Here is a 17,450-nt window from a genome sequence, read left to right on the forward strand (position 1 = left end):
GCAGGCCAGACAGCTCTCTACCTCAGAAGGCTCCGGGGCGAGGGGAGGCGCGAGCCCCCTGTCCCCACAGAGCGGTAACGGCGGCACCCGCCTCCCAGGCTCGGGCGCTCTTTCCCCCGCAGCGATGCCGTCTCGGGCACGGCGAGGTCCGGGGCGCCCCGGCGGCAGCCCCGCGAAGACGGGAAGGAGGAGAGCAGATGGGGAGGCCTGAGGCGGCCGCGGCCCCCCGCTTCACCCGCCACCCTCACGGGAGCCCCATGCCTGCTGCTGGCTTCTCCGATTGGCTGCAGGTGTTCCTCTACTACTTCCTGGAACGCTTTTAATTGGCTGAGATACTTCTACTCCGCAGGTAAAAGTTCCCGGCCTATGATTGGTAGTGAGTAGGAGGGATCTTTTGGGGGATTGGCTCCAGGTGTGTTGGAGCTTGCTATTGGCTGACAGGTAGTGTAGGAGTGGTTCTATTGGCTGTGGGCGCTAGCCTTCTTAGTCCGCCATGTTCGGCGCGGTGGCGCCGTTGCTAGGATTACCGGGCTGAGCGGGGCGTTGAAGCGGGCCCCGGCTGAGGGGGCTCCGGTGGCTGCGCCCACGTTACCGCTCTCCTTGCCGCACGCCGCCGCTGTTCTTCGGCGGGGACCCACGGGCGGGGAGCCAGAGTCCGTTCCTAAACTTCTTCGCGGGACTTTGAGCAACTTCAGACCGCGGAAAGTGCAGCCCGGCACCGCTGAGGCGCGGGCCCGAGCTGTGGCGTGGCACCTCTCCCGGTCGGAGCAGGTAGGGAGGGGCAGCCCCGGAGGCCCTGTAGGCTTGAAGCCGCTTTCCCGCGTTGTGTTCAGTCCCTGTCGCCGCCAGGCTCGGGCTCGGCGGGCGCTGAGGCGGCCCCGGTGTCGGGCGGTGGGGACTGGCGGGTTCCTTCGATTCCTTCGGGAGAGGAGAGGGCTGGGAGCGGAACTCTGCAGTCTCCTGGTACCCGTGGCTCTGCTTCCCCAGGCAGCGGGGCTGGGGCGCTCCCTGTGTGTGTGTGCTACGAGTACATGGGAAGGTGGAGGTAATTTTCAATAAACAGAGCGTTTGTCAGTCTTCAGTCATAAAGGCAATTTAAATTGTCCCTTGGAGTTCTGATTTTCTTGGGTGAATTTGTAACCAACATCAATTGATAGCAGTCTTCCATTTATATAAGAACTATTCTGCGTTAACGTGCTCTACTCTTTGAAAGAAAAAAGCAAGAAGCTGTGTTGATGAATAAGTAAAGATTTCTTCAGGGTGTTTTTAGCCAAGAGGGAACTGCTGGGTGTTTTATTAAAAAAAAAAAAAAATCCTTGAATGCTTGGGCTATTTCTGTAAAACTGAATTGTACAGAATATTTTTAACTGATTTAATTTCTGTGCAGGTTAATGGTCTTGTATATTTCTCTTTCAGTTTCTCACTGTTCTATGTAGAGTTATTTGTGTTTATAAAATTTGACAACTCATTTGTTCAGTAGTGTCTGTATATTCATCTCTTCTGGTTTTCTTTCTGTGCAGATGGATTGAAAATCATCTGGAGAAGAAGCACACATTTTGCATGTGAAGCTGTTTGCTTCAGAATTAAATGAATTATATGTCTTGAGTGAACACATTTCTACATAATTTCATTTAGACCACTAAATACAGACCATGCCTAGCAGAATGGGCTCAAAAATGGATTTGAACAAAGACTTCATCAGAGTGAAAACACACTATAGCGGGTAAGTCATCATGCTCTCTCCTCTATATTGTGTCCTGTCTAATTTTGAAGCATGAAGTTTGTAGTCTGATCTAGTGATACAGTAACCAGGGCATTGGTGGATTTGTAGTTATATCAGGTGGGTAAACTTCTGGGCTAATAAAATACCATGCAGCCTCCTGCAGTGTGCTGACTGTGGAAGAGAGTTGGTTATTTATCCTTCTGTCAAAGGAGGGGAGAGGGTGTGCGAAACTGACATATTGTTATTCTGGGTTTATGGATTATTGATTTCTGTTTTATGATCATGGGCATGTTTAGACCCATTTCTTGCATTTAGATGCAGTTATTATATTTTGTCATATCTTCTTTATAATAAACATATGATAGATCTTAAAAGTCACTGCCAAAATTAGCAGGAGACAATGAAGTACAGGTTTCCACTCAGAGTTGTCAGTTTGACTGTACTCATTGAGATGAAATATGATTAGTATGAGTCCTTTTCTAGTGGGCATTTTTGACATGATTTTAACTTACAGCAGTTTCTGTTGTGGAAAACTAGTTTTTTCTTTATGGAGAGATATGTAAGTCTTGACATAAGTGGATGCCATTGGTTTTGTCCTTTTTTGTTTGTCTTGGAGAAATTTTAGAAGGAGTTATTATTGGCATTACTTAGTTATGTATGAGGGATGAGGGAATTTTGCTTAGATCACAAGTAAACTGCCTTATGAACTCTGTCTGAAAGACTCGTACCATACATTTGCATTACTAATAATAATTTTCTGCTCTGTAGTTTTATCCTACACCTCTGAATCAGGTCATACAGTTGCAAAGAACATCTGAACTTTAAATGCTTTAAGTGATGCACTTCTCTGAGGTGAATGGTTATGCATGCTTCTCTGAAACAGCATTAGGGGCTGAGCCCTGTAAGGGAAGGTGCTATAAACACAAGTAGAACTTTGTGTAAACAATTTGGGGTAGCTTGCTGGCAGGTAGTGTTGCTCTAAAGTGAAAAGAGTAGGTTGCAGCCCAGAAAGCCAACTATATACTGTGCTGCATCAAAGGAATGTGACTAGCAAGTCAAAGGAGGTGATCCTGTCCCTCTACTCTGCTCTTGTGAGACCCCACTTGCAGCACTGTGTGCAGTTCTGGTGTCCTCAACATAGAAGGACATGGAGCTGTTGGAGCAAGTCCAGAGGAGGCCATGAGGATGATAGGGGGCTGAAGCACCTCCTGTATGAAAACAGGCTGAGAAAGTTGGGGCAGGTTCTCAGCCTGGAGAAGAGAAGCTATGCAGAGACCTCAGAGCCACTTTCTAATGTCTGAAGGGGGCTACAGGGATGCTGGACAAGGGAATCTTCATCAGGGACTTTAGCAAAGGGACAAGGGGTAATGGGTTCAAACTGAAACAAGGGAAATTCAGGTTAGATATAAGGAAGAAGTTCTTTACTGTGGGGGTGGTGAGGTGCTGGCACAGGCTGTCCAAAGAAGTGGTAAATGCTTCATCCCTGGCAGTGTTCAAGGCCAGGCTGGACAGAGCCTTGGACAACGTGGTGTAGTGTGAAGTGCCCCTGCCCATGTCAGGGGGGTTAGAACCGGGTGATCTTAAGGTCTTTTCCAGCTCAAACTATTCTATCATTTTGTAGAACTTTTCTGTGCAGAACTGGAGTAGGTGATAATACTTGTGTCACTATTAGAATTCATGTGTAATTATTATAATGTTCTACAAGAAACTGCTACTGTAGTATTGTAGAGGAGAAACTACTACTACTAGAGGAGAAACTACTACTACTACTGTAGTTTCTCCTCCAACACTATGCTTAGTAATTTCCATTAGCTATGAAGTCTGTAATATGGCAATTTACAAAACAAGAGTTCCAAGTCACTGAGTTTTGGGGTTTGTTCTACTGATCAAATTCTGCGAGTAAGAGCTGATTATTTTTGGTATTATAGCCTGTATAACAGATTATCTTAATATCTCCATTAAATTACTGTACTCATCTCTTGAACAAATTTGATGAACTGCAGGAAATCATTGATGCTTGACAACTTCAGAATTAAGAACAAGCTCATTCAGGTAGCTGCTAAAATATTAAAGTAATAGCACAATATAAGTTTTGAAATCCTGGTTAAGAATTTAAGCATGAGGAAATTCTAAACCATGTGAATGTTGAATCTGTCTGGAGTCCTAGTATCTTAGGTATTCATGTTTCTGGGTGTGACAGAGTTCCTAACATAGCATAGTATAAATAACTGCCTAAGTAGATTGCAAAAGACAGTAAACTTGCGTAATTCTCATTTCATTATTTCAGTTTAGTTTATCTGATTTATAGCTGGTTACTTGAAATCACTTTATTTAAATAGAGTAGTGATGCAGTATGGTTTGCTCTGTTACCTTGGTTCTAAATGGTGACACATTTAATTGGTTTCATACAATTAATCTCCTGCTTTAACTGCTTGTCCATAACTTGATGGTCATTAGTTCTTCAGATTACTCTGTAGAATCTGGTTTCAGATACCTGACAAAAAAAATGTCCTGTGAGATTCTATAGTGTTAAATGACAAATGACTTTGATTTATCTGTGCCCCGATTGCCTAATGTGACTATACAGGCATTAAGGTTAAACACAGTGTATCTCAAAGGCACATGGACATCATGGAGATAACAGTTTGAATAAATATAATTAGTGATTGCATTTGCAAAAGCTGATTGGTATTTGTAGTGTGCATAGTAAAATATTGTCTTACTGCGTATTTTTAGTGTTTGAGTAGTGTTTATGTACTTGAAAAAGCATGATTGTCCAGAGCTACCACAGAGCTATAGCTGCTCGGTCTCGTGACTAGTTTGAGGTGGCAGCGTATGAATTGAGCTGCATTTGTTAGTGGCCTTCTCTTGGCATAAGGCATTGCACCAGGTCTCAAACACTGCTTTGAGAACTGGTTTGATCTCTTACTTTTATAAGTGCTTAAAATATGACTCTTTTGATGGGGATATAGTCTTAAGTTTAACCTCAGTTGACGGCTCTCACTATTGTACAGTAATGAAGATATACAAGTTGGCAGTTAGCATACATACTACTTTTTCCATTATTATGCAGAATTAAGTTGCTGTTCTTTGAGAAGTTTACAAATTGTAGATTAAAGATATACTTGAAAAGGTAGAAGTGCTTTTAATCTGAATTTGAACCTCAGTATAGTTCTTAAATGATTGTGTTAGAGCTTTGTTTCTTATAATTTTTCTCAGCAAAGACAAAATAAAAAGTTTTTGTGCGTATAATTTAAAATGTGAGCTGTAGAGCCAAAGATCCTCAGTTCAGTGTAGCACCTTTAGGCTTCAGGTTGAAAAATATAAGTAGGTAAAGTATGTAATATAGCACATATTCTAAAATAGTAAAATAGAAAATAGGAGAAGGTTTAGTTTGCATTCTCAGGTTTTGTTTTGCAAAATCTTTTTTTGTATTTTATTTTTTTAAATCTTTCTCCTGCTTTAACAGTACTGTGTGTCATTTCATATGAGGAATGCTGGTTCTGTAGCATGATTTTGCAGCCTGGCATCCATAGGTGGAATTACTGGAATATGCAGGCTAATGCAGATATTTTCTGATAAAAGCTTATGTTTTCATCTTGTGCAGGGACATCCTGATAACAAACTTGGATGTATCAATGAGCTATGATGAACTTTGTGATGAAGTACATGAGATGTGTAATTTACAGCAGGAACAGCCAATTACCCTCAAGTGGATTGATGATGAAGGTATTGTATTGAAATACTACTTAAACATTCTTGAGTTTATTTTTCATTGTGGTACTAAGAAGGGCATTGAGGAAACTTGTTTATACAAGTTTCATACTGTGGAGTTACTTTTCATTTCTAAATACCAGTGTATGTCTTACAAAGCAGGGAGTTTGGAGAAATGAGCCTCAAAACATGAATGATGGCAGGAGCACTTGAATTCACTTCTGTAGAAGTAAAGGCTATGTAAAACTTTGATTTTACTATACCATACTTCTGTACTGAACACAGAGTTTTAATTTCAGATTTTCATGAGCCTAATGCTGTACCCCTCAAAATTCCTAACTTCAAATTCTTGGCCACAACACTTTGATTTTACCCTGTCAGAATTTGCCTTAAAAAAAAAAAAATAATAATTAAATGAATCTTTACTTGGTGCTGATGAGTCACGTTTGGTGGGCAGGGTATGCTGCAGGAAGGGTGGGTGTTCCACAAAGCTGCTGGGATGTAGCGTGACCTCCTTGCTTATTTGCTCGCTTTCTGTGTATTGTGATGTACAGGAGTTTACATGTGTCTGCTTAAGTGGATTTGTGGATTAATTACCTAGTTTTAACCAAAATAACCCTGCAAGGTAGCACTAATAATGTGAGCAGAGTCAGACAACAAGGAAATCATGGAGCTGACAGTTCTCCTTCCTACTTGGAAGCATGAACTCCTGTCAGCCACAGGACAGATGGAAAGCAATGGCCATCGAATTGGGTGTGGCAAGAAGTCAATCAAGAAGATTCAAAATTATCAAGAAAAGTATTTGAAATATGTGTTTACATCCACTATTTTAATGATGAACCTCACCCCTAGTATGTGTTGAGATAATAGGTAATGCAAGAGCACCTGATTGATGTCAGTGAAGGTGAAAATTTGCTCACTGAATGCCAACTAAGTCTTTGCATAAATGGTGATTGGGATTCAATAATGAGTATTAGGATCTGGTAAGCACAGCCAAGGATGCACTTCTTCCGTTCAGGTCTGTGTATCTTTATGGTATCTTTTTTTTTCTTTAGCTATGACACCACTAAAATTGAAATAAACTGAGCTTAGAACTAGACCTTTGACTCATTATATCAATGTTAAACCTAGATTGTCAAAAGTTATGAAGCAAGTTTAATCATATAGCTCTTTAAAATATTTTCATATTTAATACTTTGAGGTACATCTTTGTGCCATTGAAAAATAATTTTTAATATTTATTCCTTTAAAGATTTCTGTATTTGTGTATTTTTTTATCATGCACATAATTTGCATAGTAAGGATTTGTGCTTGTCCTGGGTTCAGCAGTAGCAGTCATGTTTCTCCTCCTTGGTAGCTGGTGCAGTGCAGTGTTTTGACTTTCAGCTCGGGAACAGAGCTAATAGCGATGTTTTGGTTTGGCCAAGGACTTTGTGAGCCTCATGCTCTGCCAGGGAGGAGGGGAAGCCAGGAGGAAGCAGAGACAGGACACCTGACCCAAACTGACCAAAGAGCTATTCCATACCACAGCACGTCATGCCCAGGATGTAACTGGGAGTTAGCCGGAAGGGCTGGGGAGACTGCAGGGTTGGAGGAGGTATCGGTCGGAGCTTGGTCGGGCTTGGGGGGCGAGTTATCGGTCAGCGGGTGGTGAGGTGTTGTATTCTCTTCCCTTGTTATTTCCTTTATCATTATTATCATTGGTGGTAGCAGTAGTGGTTTGTGTTATACCTTAGTTACTAAACTGTTCTTATCTCAACCCGTGGGAGTTGCATTCTTTTGATTCTCCTCTCCGTCCCTCCGAGAGCAGGGGGAGGGCAAGAAAGGGGGGGAAGTGAGCGAACGAATTACCTGACTGGGTTTAAACCACGACAGTGCTCTAAAAATTTAGTGATGGAGTGTGCTGCCAAAGAAGTTTGGAGAATGCTGATCTAGTCTATCATGGGCTGTTAAAACAGTATTTGTGCCTACAAAGAGGTATCATCTTTCAGTTCAGATGTCCTCACTTAAACTGATCAGGATTTATACCTTGAAAAGGTCATCTCCTGGCATATAGGATTTGGTAATATGTGATTTAAGAATAATTATGTCTCTATGTGTGTTGGCATATTTGTGTCCCATCCATAACTTTCACCTGTATCTTTTTTGATACTTCTTAATTGTAGGTTGCTTTCTGTCAGTCTGGCAAGTGGTTCAACTAGAATCTCTGTATATTCACTTTTCTGTTTTGTTGTCCCCTTGCAAGTCAACACAGTATATTTCTAGCTACACAGTTTCCATAAAAGTAGAGGAAAAAAAAACCCAGTGTTGATATATTTTGGCTTTGATCAAAATACCAGTTTTATATCAAATGATTGCTAGAAGAGCAATCCTGGAGGCTGGTGTGTTTCTTACTAACTGAAATTTTCTAATTCTTCAGTCGTAAGTTTGTCTGTGTTGCTTTTTTTTCAGGTGACCCATGTACCATCTCATCTCAGATGGAGCTAGAAGAAGCATTCCGTTTGTATTGTCAGAACAGAGATGAAGGGCTGATTATTCATGGCAAGTATTCCACAGTTCAAGAACCTGTATGCATTTGTTGGTAATTACAAATGCTTCTCAATATGACATTGGACAACTCTTTTGCCTGTTGAATACATTCTTAATGTAGCTGGTGCACTGGAATTTAATGCTGTAAGAAGAAAGTGTTCTTTTGGGTGTGGAGCCCAAGCTGAAACTGTTCAGTAGACTTTTGAGGCAGGCTGGGGTTCTAAACTGCACAGGTTTGGCAATGCTATAGTCAAGCACAAGATCTTGCCAGTATGGAGCCAAATTTTGGTTATGTCATTTCTCATGCAGAATTGTTTGAAGGTTTCCTGAAACTGTCTTTGTGTAAATATATTTAAGAATCAAGGAATAAGTATTACTGAGAATACGTTAACTTAAAAATCTATTTTTTTTTGTTTCAGTTTTCCCAAGTATTCCAGAGAAACCTGGCATGCCTTGTCCAGGAGAAGACAGTGAGTACTAAAATGTTACCAAGTTTTAGTTTAATATTTTTCAGTCATACAAAGAAATGTCTTCAAAGTTTTTTGTAATTTACTGTTACTTTTTTTTGTGGTTTCTTAATAGAATGTAAAATGTTTGTTTTCTCAGCATTATAGTGCTGGTTTAATGTTTCTGATGTTTAATACTGGTTTCCAGTAGCTGGTATATTGGGAGGAAAGACATCAGGAATTTAGATGCACATTAGAATGTGGTCCTTTTCTTTTGTGTTTCTTTTAATTTCTTGTAGGGAAAATAAATGTATATTGAGAAGAAAGATACATCCTTTTTTATGAAAAGGTTATTAATCTCTAAAAAAACCCTGTGAAAAGTAGATAAATCTCCAAAGGAAGGGTACATGATTGATACGAATCCCATTTTGGTGATGATGTTTTGGGATGCTTGGGTAGTTCAGTGTCTTGTGTGCTTTTGACTTTTATGAGAATTACAGTGCTGAATTTAGGGATTAGCTAGCCTTAGAATGCTTGTCATGCTCTTCCCAGGCAGATTTTGATGCCAAAGCTCAATGGAAGTGTTAATACTCCCATCATAAGTCTTCAGGCTGTTTTCTGTGAAACAGCTGTCTCACAGTGAATTTATTTCAGTGTCTAACTTTGGGGTGCCCCCACTCCTTAATTCTGCTGCTAAGAATGGGGCAACTAAGTCTGCCATCGCTGTAATATTTGGGGCTGTTCCACAGCATGCCAAAACCTATTCTGTTTTCTTCTGATTTGTTGGCTGAAAACTGTAGGGAGTGAGCTCATCTGGGCTGTGTTTTCCCAGTCAAAGAACTTGGAAGAACCAGCTGCCTCTATCTTAGCTTCTATTCCTGTAGCTGTTGAAAGGGGCAAAGGAGGAAATGCTTGTGTTGTACAAACCTAGACTGGTGCTAGTCCCAAGTAAGCTTATTTGTGACAACACAGAAACTAATGTGAAATACTGTCAAGAAATGTAAGTGGAGGAGAGAGAAGACTGTTGCTCAGTAGGGTATCTGTGCAAGTAATGTGGCATAATAAAGTTCACTGCAATTTAATGATCTCATTAAAAGTGTAGATGTTTTAGTACAAAAGTTTGTTAATTTGTTGGCGTGTTAGGTATTTAAAGCCACAAGATGAACTACAGATCCACACAGATTAGTGTGGCTCGGGTGACCTGGTTTTTCTGTCTGTGGGGTATTTCTCCTTGTGCGGTTTTACAGGTCATGTTGAATCATACTTTGGTGGCTTAAAAAGCCTGTTTTGTAGGATGTGCTTGGTGAATGATTTGTGGTCAGGTTTCTCATAATTTAATGAATAAATTCAGTGCACATTGCTGCTGCATCCAAGGGGCCTGTGTGGAAATCTGGTGGTGTGGCCTACTTGTAACTATTTTCAAATTGGTTTACAACAGGCCTATTAAATTGTATTGATGCTAATTTAGCATAAACTGATGCATGCAGTGGTGTTGCTTGTTAGCTAGAGGCGTACAACAAACATCTGCATTGCTTTCAGGCTGTGTGGAAATGTTATTGAGATTGGTGATACAGTTCATTTAAAGCATTTTTTATTTTGACAGGTCTAAAATATTGTCATTTGTTCAGAAAATATTTGGTATGTTTCAAATTATTTATTTATTTAATGAGGCTTTATTGCCATAGTTAAGTTCATAGGAAATCCTCTTAAAAAATTAGAATGTTCCATATGTTCCTTTCTGTAGCGTTGTGTTTACGTATAAAAGAGCTGATGAATTTGCCTTGGGTAATTTCCAGAGGCAGATATGCAATTAAGTAGTTGCTCTGCCCAAAATGGCCTTCTACTTAAATTAGCAGTCTCAAAGTGTGGACTTCTGGTTCATAATGGAACTGCAGCCAGTTTGAAATGGGATTTTTTCAACAACTGTATTCAATTGATAAGCAATTTTGCTTGCAATATATCACTTGTTCTATTAGGTCATAGTGATTATTTCAAATAGTATGTGATCTTCTGAGTTACAAATATATTTTTGTGGTGAACTTCTGGAGAATTGTGGGGTTTTCTTTCCAGTTCCTTCAGAACAACGATGCTTTGGAAGCAGAGTGCAGAAATACATACAGACTGTTCCACATATATGTTGAAATCTAATTATACAGTTGCTAGCTGGCCTGGGCTTTTGTGAAATGGATGTGGGTTTGAGATTGTACCAGCCAGCAAAACTTGAAATAAATGCAAGTAATCTGTTAACAGAATTAATCCATGTGACTAATATTGCAATTCTATTTGAATGCCTTAAGAAAAGTTCTTTTTGTGCTTGAAGAACTCATATTGATGTGATGCTGTTTGCAAGATTGAATTTGGAGTCTCCAGTATATGAATCCATGTTGTCTCTGTGTTCTTTTGCTCCTGAATTTTGGCACCTTTTATTTTTTCATGCCAGACCTAGCTTCCAGTCTAAAGGTATGATGTCTTTCCCTTTTCCCTTCAGCCAGCCACTTAACCCATCCCTGCAGGCGCAGGTGGCAGTGGATGAGGTGGCAGGGTTTCTTAACTATCTTGCGTATCTCCCCAGACACTGTGACCTCTCCCGGGTATTTCTAGCATCTGCTGGACTGGAGGTGGTAGTTGATCACAGTGTGTCCTGATAAAGATGGCAGAGTTCTAGGCCAGTCTTCTGCATTTAAAAATATTTTAACTTTTTTAGTAGATTAGCTATTCTTTTGGGATTGATACTAAGGCTTTTGGAATTGTTTAGGTTTTTATTTCCTTTCCATGCTCATAAGCGATGCCTTCCTGATAGCCTGATACAAAGCATGGGATCTGATTGGCAGTTCAGAAGTTATTGTAGTCTCAGCTTACTTACACTGACAGATCTTGCTCTGATTTATCACTCCTGCTGCTTCAGTGCATTGTATAGTGAAGCATGTTCAGCTGAACAATTCCAATTGATTTGGAAGACTTCCTTAATGAAATTGCTGGTTTTCGCAGAGAAATACTTGGTTTTGTGACATCAGCTCCTTGACATCCATGCCATGTTTTAGTTTGTGCCTCAGCTGCTAGCTACAGCCTCTCAAGGGAGCCAGTACCACCCGTGCCTGGATACATGAGGCAGAGATGTGAAAGGGAGAGACGGGGGTAACCAGTCTTCCATTAAATATTTGCTCTTAATGTTGGAGCTGATCCTGCCTATTGTCCTTGGTATCTAATGGCATTCAAACAGAGGCATCCGTGAAATAAAGGGGGAAAGTGTTTCATTTCATACCTACTACGTTGTAAAGCATAAAGAATTACATGCTGAAGAAGCTAAAGAATAAACCCCAGTGAGTAATGCATGCTTTTTCTATAGATTTTATGTATCATCGTGATTGCTGCTATGAATCGAGGCCGTTGATGCAGTGTGTGTGTACGTGTGGTGCAGTAGATAATAGAACTCAGCATTCTGGTTATGATACAGTTGCTTTGCCAACCACCCTCCTTTGCAGCCATAGATTGTTACAAATGCAGAGATTCCTGCTCCTCGTGTGTAGGGATGTGGCTGAGAGACCTCTCAGAAATGCTGATAAAATTGCATTGAAAGGACTCTTGGGGGATATATTTTAGGAGGAAAAGAGCAGAAGAGTGAGTGATGCTGCTGCTGCTGCTAATATTGGAAATTAAGGGAAGAAATGTATCCAAAAACCCCTGACGGTATGTGTGCAGGGCCTGTTTATTGTAAGATTGCTGATGTAAAGATTAACGTTTTAGCAGCATCATTTTCCAGGGCCTTTTTGTTGAATTGTGTTTAGTGGATTGTCTGAGATAGAGGTGTGTTAATTCTGAAATACTTGTTTTGAATTAGTGTTTACTTAGTTTATTCTGACAGTACTAGGAACTGTGCTAGTACACTTCATTTTTATATCAGAACAAATAGGTGTGTGTATTTAATGTTAAATTTTGTCTTGCATTTGGGTAGCTAGTGCTAAGAAATTTTAGGGTTGTTTTTGCTATCTCCTTCATTAAATAAAAAAATGAAGACTAGGAAACCTTTAATTTCACCGAATGTTTTTAATGTATAAGTACTTATGGCATTAGTATGACAGTAATGTTTTTTTCTTATCTAATATTTCTGACTGATTTGCTGCCTTATTTTTTGGTAATGATTACACTGTGTTGTTAATGTCTCTTATACTCTTTGTTTATCTGTCCAGTGTTTCAGCATTAGGTGTTTGAGGCTTCATTTTTCCGCAAGCCATCTTTCTTAAAAAGTCATCATAGGGTTGAGTAAAGGTATCTTACTAACCTAATTATTGTTGTGAGCAGTTTTACTCTAGGTATGGATACTTGATTTTGCTTTATGTTCTGCCTGATTCTCTAAAATAGCTCCAGAAGGCTTCTTGCTACAACAGTGTGGTCTGTAAATATTTTTCTAGCTCATAGGGCAGGTTTTTTCCCCCCCCTTAATTTGTTACTGTACTGGCAGCAGTGATTAGGTTATTCAGAGCACGTGAACCAATTTCATCCCCCAATGAAGAAACGAACTATTGCGACCATAGAAACTATTCTGCAGACATAGATTGGATTGCACTGGATAATTAGGCAATTTTGAAACTGGTAGTAACCCTCTCCTGGTTTCTAGTAATTGAACTGACAGAGGGGGAAAATTCTTCTGTTTAAGATATATTGTTGCTCAGAAATTGAAAATAGCTGTGTCATAGTTTCTTAAGAGTACCTGAAATACCTTCCTCTGTCTTAACTGTGGATCATGTTTCTTCACATGTGGCATATTTGAAAAACAGACATACAGATTATGAGACAGTGCAAGTTACTGACACCAGAATTGTAGCTAAAGGTCTGTTCTGTTTATAATTATTTTTTTTAAATTCTGCAATAATGTCAACATTTTTCTTAGCTACGAAACATTCAATGAAGAATAAAGTGCTGGGCTTCTTTTTTGATAATTGAGGCATGAAATTACAAAGCACGCATCTGGCTGTGGGGTTTGGCATCTGCTCTTATTTTAGGATACTGGATGTCCTAGTAGATATTTGTGTAACAATTTGTAAACTATAAACTAAAAAATACAGTGGAATAAGGAATGGTTGGATGAGTTTTTAAGGTTTCATAACAAAATAGCCTGTGTTGTTTGGAGGTGGTTTTTCCACACCCCTCCATTAGCTGTTGGTCAGAATGTAGTATGATCATGCAGAAAAGATGCCACCTAGGTTTAGAAAACTTCTCTTGAATGCAGTGTCTAGCTCCATCCTCCTGTGCTATCTGTTGTACTTCCTCTCCACATACATCTCATAAGTTGGTAAATCCTCTTTTGATGCACAAGCTTTTGGGATAACTTAAATTTGCAAGAAAGTGCTGAAGCTTTTTTGTGTTATTGGTTGGAATTAGTGGACAATCTGTGAGCCTGTTAAATGTCTGCCTGTTTCAGTAGCTTGGAAGAGCTATTTAATGTGTAACCTCTTAAATTATATGTTCAAGGTTAATTATATATGATACTTGGGTTTCCATATAATACTTTTTAATCTGAGTTGCTTTATGCAAGTTACGGTTTTTAATATTTAACTGAGGCACAAAAATAGCAATAGAGGCCTGCAGGGCAGAAAATGGGTCTTCAGCATTTATCTCCTGGATTTTTGAGTTGCTGTGTGAGAAACCAGATTTTGTGGGAGATTTCAGGTGCTGCTAATTTGAAATGGAGAGAGCTTCAGAAGTGAATGAAGTCTTGTAAGGCTAACTAGTGATAGCAGCTGGCTAGCCACTGATGACTTGCTGGTAAATCTCCTGAAGTGAAAAGGCAAAAAGCAGCTAACTTCAGGCGTGCTGAAAGGGAGGTTTTCAGAAGAGGCATGTGAGAGTCCCAATCATCACTGTCAGTGCAAGAGTTGTGTTGAGCAGACTGTGCAGTTCTGCCCTTAAACCACAGGGGGAAGGTAGTGATTTCGGTAGTGGGAAAACCAAAACCTGATATTCTCAATGTTGACCAGGAAGCGCCTCATCTGTAATTCTGAAGTTTCATTACTAAAACTTCTGCATCTCTAACTGCTTGTCCTTGAATTATTAGCTGGGGAGGTATTTAAAAGGAAACCAGAAACTATTTGAAGGCAAAACTTTAGTTTGGTCCTCTTTACTTTTACAATAACATGCTTCTTGTAATAATAGTGCTGCTATATGCTTCTTCCAATAATTTAGGTAAAGCAGGCACAGGTGCCTTGTGACTGGCACAGAACTCTATTCTATAGATTTCCAACTTTGATTAAAACTGTTCTTACCCACGGGGGTTGCAAGGAAAGGAAAACCTCAGGCAAGCAGTGATAAAATTGATATTGTAGGGCCTGAAACAGTAGATCTGGGATTGGAACTGATCCATTAATTTTAAGGTGCAGTTGTTATTTCTAACAACAGTGAGACAAGCTATCTCAGTGTAACTTTCAACTTCTTTGAAGAAATAGCTATTGTCAAATAATTTTACATGGCAGATCTCATAAACGGTGGAGAGCATGGTGGAAATCTGAAGGGGTTAGGTGGGAAGCAGTGTGTAAACTTTGCAGTTCTGCTACAATTATCTTCCTTCCCTCTAGAGTGATTTGAAAGCCCCCTTCCAAAAGCTAAAAGGCAAATACCATTGTTGATTTGAAAGATTTAACCATGCTTTCTTTAACTCATTAAGCACTATAGCTTTCTATCAACAGACCAGATGAAAGGGCAGGTACAAGTCTGTATCATAAACAGATGAGGCTCTAAGATGGAAGGTTGCTCTCTTGGGAAACAAAAATTCTCTCCATCATTAAAGAATTAACTAAACTGGAAGATTTATGCAGTTTGCTATCAGAATTAGTGTATAATCATTAAATCCAGAATATAATAGGTTTGAGTAACTCCTGAAACAAATAAGATATTTTTTAACTTAACTACTCTCACTAAATAATGTCCAGTTTAGTAATACTTTATATTGCTGCAAACTCTACTTCTTACGTTATACTTGTGAAATGTATAATTACTATATATAGCATATGAGAAAGCTTGAAAGGAGTAAAAGCACAAGTGGGACACTCCCTCAATTAGTTTTATTGAATGATAGAAAATAGAGCACAACTTGTAGAACTCAAATTGGGACATAATAAGAATGAATATTGCATTTCATTTCAGTTTACTTTCCTTCTAAAACAAAGCAGAATGAGATACAGATGTGTTAAAACTGGAGTGTGACAGATCTGGAGAGTTAGCGCTGCTGCAGGGTCTCTGCTGCCTAAATGGAGTTTAATACTAAAGAAATGTTTCATCTCCTGCTGAAGGTATTTTGCTACAGATTGTTTAAATATTCAGAACTTCATTTCAATCTACTTCAATACTAAGGTAAATTAAAGAATGAAATTATTTAAATAAGTACTGGTTCAGTACTCTTTCAGCTTGATTAAAAACTTCTTAGTGCAGATCTTAATTCATACTAATAGAACGTTAAATGATTTTTTCATTGTAGTAAATCTTTTAATGAAAGTTATTTTTATTTTGGGAGAATATATAATGCAGTCATCAAAAGATGTTTGGATTTCTGTTAACAAAGCAATACAAGCTTGGGTTTGTATTGCACTGTGGTTTCGTAAAGAGGAGCCAGCCACACATCATGAAAGGCTGTAAAGCTTAATATTGTGTAGTTAGAGAAGGGGAAAATATGAACTCTTTTCGTTCCTAAACAAAAATGTTTGTCACTTTCAGAAGTGTATGGATCCACCACCAATTGTCTACAGTCCCTTTTTACAACATTTTCTTTCAAATTAGAGCAACAAACACGGCATCATTTTATCCTGTAGTTGGGACAGCCTTGCAAGAATGCACACAAGAGATGCAGTCGAGGATGTACAGCAGGTTGAGAGCACTGACATGCACAAGGATCCTCTTGAAACATCACTTCTGGAATAGCATCCAGTAACTGGATTTAGCTAGGATTTCTCGAGTAACACTGTTCTTTGTGATCTTATTTTCAAATATGTCTGGTAAATTTCAGGTAAAAGAAAAAAAATCCAAAAGAGTTATGATCTGAGCTGCAAAATTAGGATCTTTATAGAAAAGCCATGACCCTTGCACAGAAAATATGTTGAGTTCTTTCTTTAGCAAGTAGTAAGAAAAAAGCTTGTGAAGTAATGAAATGTGTTGTGAGCACTATAGAATCAGAATCAACTAGCTTGGAAAAGACCCTGAAGTCAACTGGTAGCCCAGGACTGCCAGCCCCACCACTAATCCATGTCAATACCTTCAGCCACTTGAAAATATTTGGAACTATACTTTTTTCCTATATATCTGCCATCTTAGATTCTTGGGGGGTTTGATTAAGAAGGATTTTTAAATAATGGTAGTAAAATAATACTCAATTCTCTTAATTTGTCCTGTAATTCTATAATGCTTTGGTGATTATTCCAAAATAATTACCCTCTTTCCAAAGAAAATTTAAGTTCCAAAGTGTATGCTACAAACTTCTGTAGACCCTGATACAGGTCAGCGGATTGTTGTAGCTTTTGGACTTAAGACAAATAAACCCTTGGGCAAACAACTATCAACTAATTGACAAATGGTTTTGCTTTGACTAGGTAATAATCCGAGTAAACTCTGGGCTGTTAGTCACTGATTTGTGTGCTTAACAGTTTTTAATGATTAGTTAAATGTTTAGTCTCGCAAGTAAAAAAAAAAAAATCCTGTGATTGTCTTGGCTTGGGGTTGGTAACTAGATGATCTTTAAGGTCCCTCCTAACCTGTGGGCTGATGCCAACCTCATGAAGTTTAACCATGCCAAGTGCAAGGTCCTACACCTGGGTCGGAGCAATCCCAGGCACAGCTACAGGTTGGGCAGAGAAGAGATTCAGAGCAGCCCTGTGGAGAAGGACTTGGGGGTGTTGGTTGATGAGAAAATGAACATGAGCCAGCAGTGTGCGCTTGCAGCCCAGAAAGCCAACCGTATCCTGGGCCGCATCAAAAGAAGCGTGACCAGCAGGTTGAAGGAGGTGATCCTGCCCCTCTACTCTGCTCTTGTGAGACCTCACCTGGAGTGTTGTGTG

The 17,450-nt window shown here is 39.4% G+C and overlaps 1 protein-coding gene across 3 annotated transcripts in view; it reads left to right on the forward strand.

Annotated features, from left to right (window-relative positions):
* The first annotated feature begins 1,503 nt into the window (after positions 1 to 1,503).
* Positions 1,504 to 17,450, forward strand: part of PRKCZ (protein kinase C zeta) — a 40,556-nt gene continuing 24,609 nt past the window's right edge. Inside the window, exons 1-4 of one of the 3 annotated variants that reach the window (XM_057417653.1) lie at positions 1,504 to 1,723; positions 5,331 to 5,452; positions 7,889 to 7,978; positions 8,386 to 8,436. In XM_057417653.1, the coding sequence (XP_057273636.1) occupies positions 1,653 to 1,723; positions 5,331 to 5,452; positions 7,889 to 7,978; positions 8,386 to 8,436 (334 nt within the window). In that variant the 5' untranslated portion in view covers positions 1,504 to 1,652. Of the gene's footprint in view, positions 1,724 to 5,330; positions 5,453 to 7,888; positions 7,979 to 8,385; positions 8,437 to 11,351; positions 11,733 to 11,895; positions 12,100 to 17,450 lie in introns of those variants that run through there. The other 2 variants (XM_057417670.1, XM_057417660.1) reach the window with 2 other exon arrangements.

The sequence above is a fragment of the Pezoporus wallicus genome, unplaced genomic scaffold, assembly GCF_028554395.1.
Source record: "Pezoporus wallicus isolate ANWC-B61680 ecotype Strahan unplaced genomic scaffold, APGP_CSIRO_Pwel_v1 contig_13766, whole genome shotgun sequence".
In the NCBI taxonomy this organism is placed as follows: Eukaryota; Metazoa; Chordata; class Aves; order Psittaciformes; family Psittacidae; genus Pezoporus; species Pezoporus wallicus.